Below are 17,197 nucleotides of genomic sequence, written 5' to 3'. Positions count from 1 at the left end.
ATTATTTTATGATCTCCACTACAGAGCTCAGCAGGGTTGAAATTCGGAAACTGCCAATTATAATTTCGGATCACAATCCACTGATCCTAACTATGGACTCCAATAGGCCGGTTAAAAAGCACAAGCCCTGGACTTTCGATACAAAACTATTAACAGACAATGCCTATGTGGAGCACATCAAGATCTGGTCACAGGCGTTCTTGGACGCAAATAGATATAGTGCACCACGGAATACCGTTTGGGACAGCTATAAAGCTGCATTAAGGGGAGAAACCATCAGCTACACTGCCCTAATCTGGAAAAAGACCAGTAAAAAGAGGGAGCAATAATAAATAAGCTGATGGAAGTGGAGGAACAGCATGGGAAAGACATATCGCAAGGTAGGGAGGAGACAGAGAGTAGAGAAAGAGTAAGCTCTATCAAAGCAGCGATACACAATCAAATGGCAAAAAAAGCAGCCTCCGAATACCAAGCGCAGAGAGATAGGCTCTATGAAACAGGGGAACAAGCGGGCAGAGCGCTTGCGCTCCGCATTAGACAGGTCGCCTCTAAAAATGTGGTAACCCGTATTGTAGAGCAGGGCCGGGGCTATGATGAACCGTTGGAAATTTTGAATGTTTTTAAAAGGTACTATCAATCACTATATCAGGAGGAACTAACTGAAGAGATACCAAGGGGAGAGCGGGGGGAGTCAGGAATCAAATTGTTTCAGGGAGACAGAGAAATCCTGGAACAGGATATCACTCTGGATGAGCTATTGGGGGCAATACAAGATTTAGCAGCAGGGAGGGCTGCGGGACCCGACGGCATACCCTTGGAGGTATACAAAAAGGTATCGGAGGAAACTACCCCATTGCTCCTCGATTTATTTAATGGGATTATAAACACTGGCAAAATACCGAAATCATGGAGGAGTACCAATATAGTGGTGTTTCATAAAAAGGGTAAGCCTAAAGAAAATCCGGGCTCATATATATCCCTTATAAACACGGATAATAAAATGTATGCAAAAATTCTGGCAATCCGGTTGGGGAGGATCATTGGGAGTCTGGTTTCTCCCTGGCAGCATGGTTTTATTCCGGTACGTGGCACCACTGATCATATAAGACGGGCAATCACGTTGTTTGATATCCAGGCTGCTGGGGAGGAGGGGATGGCAATGATCCTCCTCGATGCGGAGAAAGCTTTCGACCGTGTTAGGTGGGACTATTTGTGGGGAGTGTTGGAGGAAAGGGGCTTTGACCAAGATTACGGATGGCTATCCAAGCGATGTATTCAGGTCCAATTGCCAAGATCTAAATGATGGGTGAAAGCTCAGACAAGATCTATATTACACAAGGGACACGGCAGGGATGCCCCTGCTCACCCTTTTTTGTTTGCGCTCTATATAGATCCCTTAATACAGCAGATAATGGCCAACCCTGCAATAAAACCGGTAGTCACAAAGGGCTTTGAAACCAAAATCTTGGCACATGCCGATGATTTGGCGGTTATCTCTGTAGAATCCGATGTAGCTCTGCGGGCATTGGTCAACATCACTAAGTCATTTGGTAGACATTCAGGTTATCGTCTAAATGAGGAAAAGACCCACGTGCTCTGCTCCAAGAATATAGTAAAATCAGATCCGAGGTTTGTCGACTCTGTGGTAGATTTAGGGGTAACAATTAATGCACAGCCAGACTACATCATCAGAGATAACTTTGCCCCTTTAATGAAATCGATGGAGGCAGATCTAAAAAGGATGGATACATTACATCTTTCAATAGTAGGACGCGCAAAAGTTCTTAAAAGGACTATGTTCCCAAAGATTTTAAATACATTTCGGGCTATCCCCTTTCTGATAGAGGATAAAGTCATCGAAGCAATAGAAGCTATATTTATGAACTTTCTGTGGCAATACGGATAGGTTAGAAGATCCTTAAGATTTATGTCATTGCTACAGGAAAGAGGAGGTCTAGGGATGCCCAATTTAGGGTATTATCACTGGTCCTGGTTATTAATGCATATGCAATTCTATTCGATCCGGCGGTAAATGAACCAAATACTTCCTATGGGCAGGATAACTTTCCTTCAATATATGAATTGATACTAGGTAGGGAGGCAATAGGGGTATTACTGAGAAGGACAGAGAGACGGTACTACAAGAAAAAGAGATATAAGCCAATAGAAAGTATATGGGGGGTTTGGGTGGCAGCGCAGAAATGCCTGGGAATTCCCAGATTTAATCCTCACACTCCCCTATGGAACTCGGGGTTATTTCCTAACTTGCGTAGTGATGGTAGGTGGAAACACTGGGAGCAACAGGGTATTCTGACACTGGGGGATATTATGGCCAGGGAAGAGATTAGACCCCTAGAAGACCTTCAACAGAGGTATTCCCTGCTCGGCAACCAGGACTTTAAGTACGCTCAAGTTGTTTATACAATTAAATCTAAGAGGCCCCTTATCACTTTAGGAAAAAGGTGTTGTATATTGGACTACTTGTTGGGAGCAGGTCGTAGAATTAAAGGCATATACAGAACATTTATGGAGGAAATCCAGGATGATATGGAAAAAACTGAGGCCGCATGCGCCTCGGATGTTGACCTGGATAAAGCACTTCAGTTGGATAAAAGATTCTTACGGTTCTCTAATCTGAAAGCACAACATTTCAAAACACTCTAATCTATATTACACACCTTCTGAACTATTTGACTGGGGGAAAAGGGAGGATAATAGATGCCCTAGATGTCTGGAGGGTCCGGCCGATCTCATACACATGTTTTATCAGTGTGAAAAACTTAAAATGATCAAAAAAGAGATCGAGGCATTCTGGGAGGGGCTGCTAGATACTAAGATAAATCTATCTCCAACACTGATGATTTTAGGATGCGAAAGTAAGCTCGATCTTAGTGCTGAGACTGAGGCTCTGGTATTTATTTCAGTGGCAGTGCTACGGATTCTTATTTCAGCCGCCTGGAAAGATACGGGGCACCATCATTCCAGATGTGGCTGACTAGACTCCTAGGTATGCACAACCTAGAGGCTGCCCTTTATGAGCTTAAGGGCAAAAGAACACGAGAAATGGGCCTAAAGGTTTGGGCGCCAGTGGCTGCATGGAGGGCCACTAGGATCTAGGAGTAATCAATGTTGGGGCTAAACTGTATAAACTGTATAATAATGTATATAATGGTTTTTTATACTCATCCCTTAAATACAAAATCTCTGGGTCTATTGTGATGGTCACCTACATGGGACGGTCTCTCCGTTTTTAAGGTCCTATTTTAATTTTAATCGGATTTTAATTGGGTTTTAATGCTTCTCTCTATTTTTGTATACTGTGGGATGAAAGGTATTTATTCTTTGTACAATGAAGTCAATGCTTTCACACTGTGTCAATTAATTCTCAATAAAAATTTAAAAAAGGGATTAGAAGAGGGATTTGCTTCCTGAAGAGGCACGGAGGATGGCAGAGATTAGAAGAGGGACTTCCTGAAGAGGCAAGGAGGACGGCGGAGATTAGAAGAGGGAATTGCTTCAAGAAGAGGCAAGTAGGGCAGAGATTAGAGGAGGGAATTGCTTCCAGAAGAGGCAAGTAGGGCAGAGATTAGAAGAGGGAATTGACTTCCTGAAGAGGCCAGGAGGAGGGCAGAGATTAGAAGAGGGAATTGACTTCCTGAAGAGGTAAGGAGGAGGGCAGATATTAGAAGAGGGAATTGAATTCCTGAAGAGGCAAGGGGGAGGGCAGAGATTAGATGAGGGACTTGCTTCCTGAAGAGGCAAGGAGGAGGGCAGAGATTAGAAGAGGTACTTCCTGAAGAGGCAAGGAGGAGGACAGAGATTAGAAGAGGGAATTTCTACCTGAAGAAGAAAGGTTGAGGGCAGAGAGTAGAAGAGGGAATTGCTTCCAGAAGAGGCAAGTAGGGCAGAGATTAGAAGAGGGAATTGACTTCCTGAAGAGGCCAGGAGGAGGGCAGAGATTAGAAGAGGGAATTGACTTCCTGAAGAGGTAAGGAGGAGGGCAGAGATTAGAAGAGGGAATTGAATTCCTGAAGAGGCAAGGAGGAGGGCAGAGATTAGAGGAGGGACTTGCTTCCTGAAGAGGCAAGGAGGAGGGCAGAGATTAGAAGAGGGACTTCCTGAAGAGGCAAGGAGGACAACAGAGATTAGAAGAGGGACTTGCTTCCTGAAGAAGCAAGGAGGAGGGCATTGATTAGAAGAGGGAATTTCTACCTGAAGAGGCAAGGTTGAGGGCAAAGATTAGAAGAGGGACTTTGTTCCAGAAGAGGCAAGTAGGGCAGAGATTAGAAGAGGGAATTGACTTCCTGAAAAGGGCAGGAGGAGGACAGATTAGAAGAGGGGCTTGCTTCCTGAAGAGGCAAGGAGGAGGGCAGCGATTAGAAGAGGGACCAACCCAACCATGAGCAGAAAAGGGTTCTCTCAAGAGTGGTCAACACTAGAAACTGTGTACACATAGGACTGTCAGTGGGAAGAAGCAAAGAGGAGGCGGTAGAGCGAGTGGCTTGGGTCCAGCTCTTTGACACTGTAGCTCAAAGCGCCTAAAACAATTCCTAGAGCACCTAGTCCAACTCCTAGGAGGCACACATTCAAATGATCTGTATATCAGAATTGCTTGGCAGTAGTTCAAAAAGGGATACATCTGGATTGTGTCCTAATTTTACTCAAAACAGGGTATGTCATCAGGTTAGACTGACAAGTATTATGCTCCTGTGCTTTCTTTTTGACTGCGATCATGTCTGTGCGAACGATGTGTGCTCTTTCTCTCCGGGGTCATTGTAGGGTATATATTATATAAACTTCTTTATTCAGCTTTTTCACAAAGAAAAACCATAAAAGAAACATTAAAAAGTACAAAATACATTTTTACACAAGTATACAAATTTAAAAGATAAGTTCTGAGATTTCATACAGAAGCAATATTAAAAGAGGGGAGTTTTTTTTTATGACCATTTCATTTCATCAGAAATAAGGTTACGAAATACTTGTTATAGATTTTGCCTATGCTTCATAGTACATTTTAGGAAGTTGAGAACAATGTAGCAAACAGTTTCGGATTCAAGCATTTGAAGTCTAAGAAATGCCGGCCTACATTGTCTAAAACCCCAGCTCCTCAATGTTGGAAGTAGCCAGATTTTTCTATGTGAGTGATGGAATTTGCAAAACATGATCACATGTAAATTAGACTGGTTTGATTTTCCGTCGCAGGGGCATGGGGGAAGCTTGAATCCCATACATTTTTCAGAGGGAACGCGACCAATCTAAAAAATATGTCCAGCCTAAATCTTGTCATCAGCATTCTCTCATAAGTTGTTATCTGCAGAGTTAAATAGGGGTGAATGCCATACGTTGTTTGGACCATGTTTGCATGAATGACCGAGGTTTTTGAGGATTCGGATGCCAATCTCAGAGTCTCTAGATGGCGGAGGGCTTGTTTTAATGCTCTCTTCGGGAGGTCAATTATGGACTCTGGTTGAAGGCAGTATTTCTCAAGCCCAAGGTCTTTGAAAAAATTTCTAATATAGGAGAGCCATCTTACTTTAGAAGACTTGTCAAGAGCCATTGTATCCAGTACAATGGACTGGGTCAGCGCATTTTTGACAGATGTCCAAATGCGCCGCCACAGCATCAATGGTTGAATCTTGAGCAAGTCCTCCAGGTAAGGGATTCCTAGTTCCAAGTGAGAGGCATAGGTAGAAGTGCCTTTTGGGGTGGCTAAAAGAAATCTTAGGAAGGCGTTTTCTGCTACCTGAATGGAGCTGGTATGTGTGTTTCCCTAGACTCCAGCTCCATACAACGCGATGGCCTTACATTTGTCACTATAGATTTTTAATAACTCCACTGGGGCCCTTCTCCCCAGTCTCTGAGAGTAACTCATTAAGGCCGCTATTGATCTTTTAAATAGAAGGCATCTTGTCTCTGCTGGTTTCCATGTCAATCGATCGTCTATCATGATACCAAGGTACGGATACTGGGCGGTAACCTCGAGTTTTTGATTATCGAGGTAGATTTCTTTTACTCCTTTTTTCCTATTGCCTGATATCATGACAAACGTTTTCTTGACATTTACCTGTAGTCCAGACCACCCATAAAAGTTGTGTATCTATTCAGGGAGTTCTGAAGCTCTCGCGGGGTACGCGCGAGGATGACCGCATCATCCGCGTAAAGCAGAGCGGGAATTAGGCGCTGTTTTATACGTGGGAGGTCCTGGGCCCCCCTCAACATCCCTTTCTCCAAACCGTTGGTGTAAAGTGAGAAAAGGAAGGGGGCCAGGACACATCCTTGCCTGACTCCACGCTCTACTCCAAACGGTGCTGTCAACTCGCCATTCAGGCCAAAGCGTACTCTGGCCGAGGCTCCTGAATAGAGCTCCCTCAAGAAATCTAGGAGGGGGGGTTCCACTCCCATGTGGCATAGAACCGTTCACAGTTTTGCGTGCGAAACGCAGTCAAAAGCTGCGGACAGGTCTACGTAGACCATATATATCATGTTCTCCTCAGCCTGCGTGTATTTACCCACTATCAAACTGAGATTGAGGGCCTGTTCTACCGTTCCGAACCCCTCTCGGAAACCGAATTGAAGGTCGGAAATAATGCCTCGCTCCTCACCCCACTGCTGGAGACGCTCTAGGATTACTCTCCCCACAACTTTACAGAGCGAGTCCAGCAATGAGATGGGGCGATAGCATTTCACATCTTGGCGGTCCCCTTTTTTAAAGATGGGGACCATTATAGACTTGGTCCAAGAATTCAGAACTCCCTCATTTGCGGCGGCTGTACATACTCTTGTAATAATGGGTGAGTGTTTGCTATAACTGTATTTTGGGGCTTATACTCAGGTAAGTAAAGGTGCATCCTCAATGCAGAGTGGTCACTCAATGAGTTGTCAATGACCTGGAAATCTTTGGCTATATCTAATAAACCAGGAGACAGGAAGATGAAATCAACTGTCGTTTGGTGACCTCTGCCCACATAGGTCGGGTTAAGGGAATTTAGATCCGCACTTGGTCGATTAGCGATTTGCAGATCCAGGTCGGAGAGCACATTGTTTAAGGCATTCCCCGCTTTGCTATGCGTAAAATGCACTAATGGCACCTCATGTTCATCCACAATCCCACAACAGTGTAAGTTCACCAGTGGGCATGGATGAAGGTTGAAGTCCCCTCCCCATAATAGATGAATTGCCCCATGTCTGTCTTTCCATTGATAAAGTTGACTTAATCTCTCCTTTAAATTTCTAAGAAGAATCATTGTAGGGTAGTCACAATTCAGAACATCATTTAGAATTCCGTAAAGTCACCATGGAATGCAGAAAGTAAGCGAGCCAGGATTAAAAATAAGGCTTAGTTTACAGATCGCAGATATCAGACGATATTACAAAATTAGATAAAAAGGATGTGGTGATGGCGCTGTGGGAGGTAGGTAAGAAGGTCTGAGGGAGATGTGTCCTGCTAGTTTCAAAGCTCAGGATACCTAGACACAGGATTGTGCATGCTCGGTTTCCACGGCACCCAGATGGTCTCACCTTAATGCCTGCATCACGTTTCGCTTCTGCTTCTCCCATTCTGGCATCTTTCTGAACTTGTGCCGTCCTGGCTTTTCCCAGCGAGTGCAGGTAATCCTAAGAGTATGGCGAAAAGAAGGAATACGTAAACATCAGCTGAGAGAGTTAAAGCAATCCTAAGAGAGAAAAGGGTGGTGGGGCAAGGAATAAGCAAATATATGATTAGCAGGTGAGAAGCAGTCTCTGAATGGAACCAAGTCATAAGAAGTGCCTTCTACACCGTACAAACTCTTCAACACATCTTCGTACACCTAGAGGTTCCATAGAAGCTCCATTCCTATTCCTGTCACACCCAGACTCCAACTAGGTGTCCCACTCATCCTACAGCAAAGAATCCAAAATGCATTAGCCATATCTACTACTACACCTCTGCGATCATAATACAGTAGATCTTCACTGGCTACTCGTTCCCAGATACAACTCTTCAAGGTACTATGCATCACCTACAGCTGCGCTTCAAACTTCAACCCAGTAAAACTCGCAAAATACTCCCACAATTGAACTATTCATTCTAGACCCAAAACACCCTACTGATGATGCTAGGTCTGGTGGCTCAGTGGACTAATGCGTCCACTGCAGGGGCCTGCATAAGACCTCATGGTCACAGGTTCAAATCCCTGCAAGTCCACTCAGCCTTTCATCCATCTGAGGTCGATAAAATGAGTACCACTGAGTTAGGTAACAATAAACATCTGTTATTTAGCACCAAGATACCTCCAGGTGAACATGCGCTTTACGCATGTTACACATGTTATGTTATGATCCAACACTAGAAAAAGTTATGCTTCAGTGGAACCTCCTTCTTCACACGGGCAGCAAAATGATCAACCTCTCCCACCAAAGCTGAGAGTCCCCCAAAACCACCTGGAACACATGAAGGTGATAAAAACAGGCAAAAGTAAAAAACTGTCTTGTGTGAGAGACACATTCCTGGCACCAAGTTTACAAACATGGCATCCATCACCGGGTGGATTATGGAGAATTATACGCCTGAAGTAACTGGTGGTCTGTGTAGTAATACAAAAAAAAAGGGGGGAGATGGAGGTACTGGTTAGATTCACCCTCCAATGTACATGTAGTTCACAAAAAATCTGTAAATGTCAGATCCAAAATACCTAACCTAAGGAATGGGGATTCTGCTGAATGTGTGAAAAAAGACCCCTGTCCAAGGAAAAGAAAATTCTTTTCTTTAGTCCCCTCACTCACCCAGGGTTGCATCTAGCTGACATGCTTCATCATTGGGGCCATCTTAAACTGCTGCTGCGTATGAGCACTTTTTTGTGAAGAAATGTGTAGTGCAGTGTTTGTGGAGTGGTGAAATTGATGTTAAAAATACCTAGCTAGTGAGCTAATGTTTTATTCACGCTCCTAGTTGGTATGGATAAACAAGCATTTGCAATGCAATAGGTCTCGCATTTGCAAGAGTTTGAGCTATTGGCCTTGTAAATGACTATGCCTTTTATTTATGTGTTTTGAAAACCTGCAAGTTTTGAGAAAACATGCACTTTGCACAGATAGTCCTTGCTTACGAGAAGCAAGGCTGGCAGTAAAAGAGACGCAGATATTGCCAGCCTTGCTTTTCAAGAGCAACAGCTATGAGTACAGAGTGCATGTTTAGGCACCGCTTGCAAGTCTTTCCTCCATAACGGCCACGTTCTGTATAGGACACTAAAGCAGTTGCACCAGGAGACATTCCCTTGCACTGGTTGCAAAATATAGAAGGTGAGGAATCCATGTAGCCCACACAACCTCAATGCACAACCCCTGACCTTGCCTTCCTGGGATCTGGTCTTGTCCAGGCAAATGCAAATCTCCTGTCCGAGATGATCTGGAGCAGACGGGAAAAAGGAGTTAAAGCGAAAGCGCGCCATGCGCGCATTGTGCTTAAACGACACGTACACGTGCACTTTGTCAGTCCGGGGGCGTGCACATCTCCTGTCCCCCTTCGGCCGCTAAATTGACAACAATAGATCTCGCCAAAGCGAGCAGCGCATGCGCTGCGTCGCTAGGCGAAACCTAAAAAAGGGGGTTAAAGTGTAGGGAAAAGATATAACTATTATGTGTATACAGTCCCTAATATTCGGTCAGCATGTTTCGCGGTATCCCCTAAACCTCTTCTTCAGGACCACAGGGGAACCAGCCTCATGCGTGCCACTCCTTGTGAAAACCTATTATAAAGTGAGGATACACACCTAATGTGCGAGCACCCGATTCAAAATACATACGGTTTAGTATTTGACTCTTAGTATTTATGCTTTGGCAAATTATGCGTCATGATCTGCCGGGGTAGAGGGGGTTGTAGTCATACCTTCGTCAAAGCACACCTCCGTCTAATAACACCTACTGGCACCCAGGCAACACACAGGGGGTCCCAGCTGCACCAAAGCTGGAGTTCCATCCCTGGTGCTTTCATCTTGTTAGAAAGAAGGCATTGGAGAAGATCACAATGATGGTTCTTTCACTTGGTCACACCGGGGCGCTGACGTGCACCTCCTGGAAGGAGGAGAGGATCGCACTGGCAGTTTACCAGCGTGATACAAACATTTTAAGTGTGAGAGGGGCTGGGGCAGGTAATCCACACAGATGTAGGGTGCATGCAAGTGGCCCAGCTCTTTCCTTCACTCCCCGTTTTCTCTAGTAGGGCAGACCTAAAGTACGGTCCCCGCTGTCTGCTGGGCAGGATCCAAAGATGAAACCAGATCAGAAGACAAGCTTCTCATACCACTGGGCAGGGATTTTTTACGCCGTAATATTAGTCTGTCTACCCCACAGTTGATGGGAGGAAACAGATATTGGGCGGGTGGGGATCTGGTCGGAGAACTTTCTTTACCAACCCAACAAAAACATCAATTCAGCATCACAAGAAGGATGTGACTGGAACAGGGCACTGCATGCTGTGCTCCAAGATCAGGAACCAAACCTTCCCAAAAGGAGAGTATGGCAAGGCTTCACTCTCACTAACTATTGATCCTCTCCAAGCATACATGCAGTGGAATGACAGCACAGACACTAGGAAAACAACCCATTGCTTGGTACACATGGCATTGAAACATGTCTCACACAGGCCAGACCAGCAAACTGCATCCTTCCAGCCAAACACAGCATTGATAGAAAACTTAAACCCTCCATCCTCCTCTTTGATGCAGTACACGGTCAACGCAGCAACAAATGGCAAGGTAAGAGCACCACTCCGGCCATCACACACAACATAAAAAGTTTCCCTCAGAACCCACACTTCCAGCCTACACACTTCCAACCAAGCACAAACTACAGTGCGGAGTACTTCCTGCCCACAAATCACTTGAGTGCCTTGGCATGGGTATGAAGAGAGATAGACATATAACCAAAATATAACACAGATAATCACAAGACAGGTGGGGCAAGGTAATATGTATATGTCCCTGAGTGAGTGCAGGTAATATGGCTTTGAAGAACACTCGTCCTCTACCTCGCAAGAACCTATCAGGTGCCGCCAGCATGATCAACACTGGTGGTAGGGCAGTGTCCACCTCTAGACACCCTCTTCCCATTGTAGGCAAAGATGCCAATCCCCTACCTGGTCATCGTGAATGTCCTTCAGAGTGTAGCTGACCACGCTGATGCCCATGTTCACCAGGTCCGATGATGCCACCTTGAAAACCTGCTCCGAGAACTTCTGCCGGTCCTTGTAGATCTCCTGGGGAGAGAGGAGCAAGAAAAGGTGAGGAAACAAAACCAACAGGGAAGAAGGACAAGACACTTTTACAGAAGACAGGGAATGGACAGAGAGGATTTTAAGGTTAGACACCAGGCAGTGCTCACGGGGGAGACATGAGTGGCCTGGAAGCCGAAAGTGACCCACACAGTCTCGGCTTCTAGGGTCGAAGAACCTACTGATCTATGACCCAGAGTTATTCTGGTTACATTTCCAACATACGCTCCCACAAGGAAGGAGATGCACATAGTTACCCCAACCAGGCCCGTTAGAACATTTTGGGAAATGGTGGCATGAGGGGTTTGAGATTTCCTTCTACCAATCCTGATGCACTTATAAATACGCACTTGCAGTAAGCTTTCTACGCTCAGTATCACACAAGGTTTGTCATTGCTTGATGAAACATTGCTAGAAGCGATCCAAACGGGCGGTCCCCAAATCCCTTGGTTTTTCAATGGGGAGTAACCAGTGCCCTAGTGTCTAAACCTAAAGGAAACGGTACGCCCCACGGTGACAATGAACCTTGTCACGTATGATCCCATCACTGCACCACTGTTCCTCACAGTGGAAGAAGCAAAGATTGTCCAAGGGAAGTCCTGTGACCATCAAGAAAGAATGGATTAAGATCTACTCTCCTTTCCTGGGATACCAAGCAGTTTTGGTGGTTTAGAAAAAGAGCACTTCTCCTCTTCAGACTCAGGATTACTGTTTCCCCTGAAGCCAGATGAATCAAGGTTTGAGAAACCGCATCTAGTACCAGAGAAGCTTCAAAAGTAACAGTAGGGACCAGACTCTGCATAGACACCGGCAAGACCTCAGTCAAAATGAATGCAACAGAGCACACAAATCAGGAATCTAAGATGAAGCATAACCAGTCTAGCATCTTCTATGGCACAGTCTGCTGCAGCCCTTTACATTTTGACCCAGACATAATCAGTCTGTATAGCTTCTAGGCTCTGTCTTGTGCATTCAGCGGTGCAGTCCAAATGCGGCCAACTCTGATGTACTTTTTTGTAGTAGACCTTACTTCAATCTACTGTAGGACTGCATTTTTTGGATGGTATCAGTAAAAACTTCCTTGCCCCAAGTCAGCTGGTACCAATGGGCAGGCTCATTGACTCGGAGGGACTCGTGCTCTACCGCCAAGATGTCTTAGCATCTGTGGGTTTGGTCAGCATCCTAAATCCAAATCCACCAATGAGGTTGAGTCATGGGTAAGGAGGTGAAATGGTAAACGCCAGCGGTCCCCTTTTAAAGCTTTTGTATGTAACCTGCTATGATATGACACACATGAAGGCTTTCAGGACCCTTGTTTACTTTTACAGTTGTGCTTACGGCTCTCATTGCACTGAAATCCAAGCCTTCTAGGGATGATGCAACAAGCTGTGTGCTTCCTCTCACCCACTGACCGCTACAGAGACAGCGCTCTCATAACAGCCGCGAGTCTCGAGCCCTCAGATTGCCACAGCTCTCTAGCATCTGGTCTTAGCTTCCTTGCTCTTACCGATGTGTTAACCACAGTGCTAGCATCTTGTTCCTTATCTGCGCTGCTCAAAATGACTCGCACTACTAGGTAGTGTATGTTAACCCTCATTCTCACTAAACTTGCCAGACACTGAAATAAGCGGTCACCAGAGTGTTCTTCAAGACTCTGTTGTTGCAGTGTGACCACAGAGCTCTCGCCCCACATGGAACCTACTGTGAACTTACACCACAGGACAGGAAGAGGTGGTAGGAAAGTAGGGCTGGAAACCAGACTCCTCCTGGACAGTCAGCAGGTGCCACCAGCTCCTACATGGTAGTAAACAAGAAGGAGCAGTCTCATCCTCCTGCTTACACACCCTTCAGATGCCCCGCAAGATGTTCAGGTGGCTCCCAGTGAACACCAGGAAGACAGTCATGCAGGCGCTCATCACCAGCAGACAGGACTAGGGAACACACTCTGTAGGAATCACTGCACACCTCCTAAAGAGGCTACAGACAAAACTAAACGCAGCGGCAACACTCATCCTTGACCTTTCCAGAAGGAGAACATCACACCCCATCTCAAGGAACTACACTGGCTCCCGATTCACAAGAGATGCCATTTCAAGATGCTGACCCAGGGTTACAAAGCCCTGCACAACGAAGAACCAGCATGCATCAACAAACGTCTGACCTTCCACCAACCGACAAGACACCCTCGTTCCTCTTCTTTTCCCTCGCAGACACCCACCGATACGCCGAACCAACAGCAGAGGACGCTCCTTCTCGCATCTGGGAGCCAAGGCGTGGGACAGCCTCCCCCTGCACATTAGGACTGCACCGTCACTCCAGCAATTCAGGAAAAAACTCAAGACCTGGATGTTCAAATGATCAAACCACCACCCAGCAGCCTAGAAACCTACATGTACCGTGCTGTGCCTGATTCCAGCGCCACCTCTAGGCTCTCTGGAACACACAAGCCTTGGAGAGACTCCATGATCAGAATGTCTGCATGGTTGGCCACCACCAGAGAGGTGGTTCCACCACACGGCGCCTGCTATGGACCATGAAGCAGATCAGGTGGAGGAGACGGACAGAGCGGGTGGGACGCCTCGCAAGCAGCCACAGAAGGCCTTACCTCGACCGTCATGTGGGCCATGATGGCTCTTTGGTGGCCCTCCAGCGTCTCCAGCGAGATGTGGGCTACCTCGTTCTCTGACTTCCCCAGGAACATCTGACAGGCCGCCGCCAGCATCTCTTTATTCTGCCCTTGGATCTTTACCTGTGATGGAGAAGGTGCCGTAGGGGTGAGAAGGGGGGGGGGGGGGAGGAGAGAAGGTAATGAGAAGTTAGATGTGAAGCAAAGACCAGAAGCTTGAATGTTTAAAATCTGAGCGGTAGCTCTGCTGTCCGAGCTTCTAAAATCTGAAAACACTTATGGATAGTTCAGCTGTTCGAGTCCTAAGGTCTGCGTAGCCGGGAGGCACGCTTGTGGTGTCTGCATAATATCTGTGTGATCTGAAAGAGCCTGTGAGATCTGAAATCTAAGTGTAGGTGATCTGGGATACCTTTTACCTGAACAGGAAAGACTTTGTTATTCTGAGGTCAATCTTGGATGCTTTATCCTTTGGGCTCTGTATAACTTGAGGAATAAGTCATTAGCCAAGACTCCTCTTTTATTTATATGTTTTGCCATCTTATAGCTCTGCTGTCTTGGCCTGTAAGATCTTCATAACATGAGAGTTAGCTCTGCTATCTGGGTTGTAAGATCTTCATAACATAACAGAGAGCTGGGCTGTCTGGGCTTGAAAGATCTCATAACATGAGAGCTCGCTCTGCTGTCTGGGCTTGTAAGATCTCATAACATGAGAGCTCGCTCTGCTGTCTGGGCTTGTAAGATCTCATAACATGAGAGCTCGCTCTGCTGTCTGGGCTTGTAAGATCTCATAACATGAGAGATAGCTCTGCTGTCTGGGCTTGTAAGATCTCATAACATGAGAGATAGCTCTGCTGTCTGGGCTTGTAAGATCTCATAACATGAGAGATAGCTCTGCTGTCTGGTCTTGTAAGATCTCATAACATGAGAGATAGCTCTGCTGTCTGGGCTAGTTAGATCTTTATTACATGAGAGACAGATATCCTAGCTGCGAGCATCAAAGCCTGAACCAATGCGTCTCTGCTCGCTCTGTGCCCCATGTAGCCCCGGTTCACCCGAACACTTGCACCTGATCAACGAGCGCCTTACCTGGGCTATGCCAGTGACGGAGATGGGGACCCCGTGCCGCGTGTACACCTTCTCGCTCTTGACGTTCAGGGTCAGGGTGTTGAGGGAGATCCTGGAAGGGGACACAGAAAAGGCATGGTTAAAATGAGGCTCAGGGCACAATGCGTCATACCACTGGCCGGAACTGTATCTAAGCACTAAGTGAGGGGCAGGGCCTGCCCTGTGTGCCTGCTGGGTCAGTCTGTTTAGAACACACTGCCTTCTACGCAGATGGCAGCGTGACTGTAATCAGACAGCAGTGTGAATGTAATCAGACAGCAGCGTGACTGTAATCAGACAGCGGTGTGACTGTAATCAGACGGCTGTGTGACTGTAATCAGACGGCTGTGTGACTGTAATCAGACAGCTGTGTGACTGTAATCAGACGGCAGTGTGACTGTAATCAGACGGCTGTGTGACTGTAATCAGACGGCAGTGTGACTGTAATCAGACAGCTGTGTGACTGTAATCAGACGGCTGTGTGACTGTAATCAGACGGCTGTGTGACTAATCAGACGCAGTGTGACTGTAATCAGACGGCTGTGTGACTGTAATCAGACGGCAGTGTGACTGTAATCAGACGGCAGTGTGACTGTAATCAGACGGCAGTGTGACTGTAATCAGACGGCAGTGTGACTGTAATCAGACGGCAGTGTGACTGTAATCAGACGGCAGTGTGACTGTAATGAGGAGGCAGTGTGACTGTAATCAGGAGGCAGTGTGACTGTAATCAGACGGCAGTGTGACTGTAATCAGACGGCAGTGTGACTGTAATCAGACGGCAGTGTGACTGTAATCAGACGGCAGTGTGACTGTAATCAGACGGCAGTGTGACTGTAATCAGACGGCAGTGTGACTGTAACCAGACGGCAATGTGACTAATCAGACGGCAGTGTGACTGTAATCGGACGGCAGTGTGACTGTAATCGGACGGCAGTGTGACTGTAATCGGACGGCAGTGTGACTGTAATCAGACGGCAGTGTGACTGTAATCAGACGGCAGTGTGACTGTAATCAGACGGCAGTGTGACTGTAATCAGACGGCAGTGTGACTGTAATCAGACGGCAGTGTGACTGTAATCAGGAGGCAGTGTGACTAATCAGGAGGCAGTGTGACTGTAATCAGGAGGCAGTGTGACTGTAATCAGGAGGCAGTGTGACTGTAATCAGGAGGCAGTGTGACTGTAATCAGACGGCAGTGTGACTGTAATCAGACGGCAGTGTGACTGTAATCAGACGGCAGTGTGACTGTAATCAGACGGCAGTGTGACTGTAATCAGACGGCAGTGTGACTGTAATCAGACGGCAATGTGACTAATCAGACGGCAATGTGACTAATCAGACGGCAGTGTGACTGTAATCGGACGGCAGTGTGACTGTAATCGGATGGCAGTGTGACTGTAATCGGACGGCAGTGTGACTGTAATCAGACGGCAGTGTGACTGTAATCAGACGGCAGTGTGACTGTAATCAGACGGCAGTGTGACTGTAATCAGACGGCAGTGTGACTGTAATCAGGAGGCAGTGTGACTGTAATCAGGAGGCAGTGTGACTGTAATCAGGAGGCAGTGTGACTGTAATCAGGAGGCAGTGTGACTGTAATCAGGAGGCAGTGTGACTGTAATCAGACGGCAGTGTGACTGTAATCAGACGGCAGTGTGACTGTAATCAGACGGCAGTGTGACTGTAATCAGACGGCAGTGTGACTGTAATCAGACGGCAGTGTGACTGTAATCAGGAGGCATTGTGAGTGTAATCAGGAGGCAGTGTGACTAATCAGGAGGCAGTGTGAATGTAAACAGAAGCAGTGTGACTGTAATCAGAAGCAGTGTGACTGTAATCAGAAGCAGTGTGACTGTAATCAGAAGCAGTGTGACTGTAATCAGAAGCAGTGTGACTGTAATCAGAAGCAGTGTGACTGTAATCAGAAGCAGTGTGACTGTACGCAGACGGCAGTGTGACTGTACGCAGACGGCAGTGTGACTGTACGCAGACGGCAGTGTGACTGTACGTAGACGGCAGTTTAACTGTACGCAGACGGTAGTGTGAATGTAAGCAGACGGCAGTGGGAATGTACGCAGACGGCAGTGGGAATGTACACAGACAGCAGTGGGAATGTACGCAGACGGCAGTGGGAATGTACGCAGACGGCAGTGGGAATGTACGCAGACGGCAGTGGGAATGTACGCAGACGGCAGTGGGAATGTACGCAGACG

The 17,197-nt window shown here is 46.6% G+C and overlaps 1 protein-coding gene across 1 annotated transcript in view; it reads right to left on the bottom strand.

Annotated features, from left to right (window-relative positions):
• Window positions 1-17,197, bottom strand: part of FLOT1 (flotillin 1) — a 232,098-nt gene that overhangs the window by 116,519 nt on the left and 98,382 nt on the right. The window contains exons 4-7 of the mRNA XM_086920821.1: window positions 14,964-15,054; window positions 13,857-14,000; window positions 11,117-11,236; window positions 7,522-7,617 (exon numbers count right to left, since the gene is read on the bottom strand). Coding sequence (XP_086776947.1) covers window positions 7,522-7,617; window positions 11,117-11,236; window positions 13,857-14,000; window positions 14,964-15,054 — 451 coding nt within the window. The remainder of the gene's footprint in view (window positions 1-7,521; window positions 7,618-11,116; window positions 11,237-13,856; window positions 14,001-14,963; window positions 15,055-17,197) is intronic.

The sequence above is a fragment of the Lissotriton vulgaris genome, chromosome 5 (assembly GCF_964263255.1).
Source record: "Lissotriton vulgaris chromosome 5, aLisVul1.2, whole genome shotgun sequence".
NCBI lineage: Eukaryota > Metazoa > Chordata > Amphibia > Caudata > Salamandridae > Lissotriton > Lissotriton vulgaris.
Note: the sequence above shows the minus strand (reverse complement) of the source record. Positions and strands in the feature narration are given on the sequence as shown.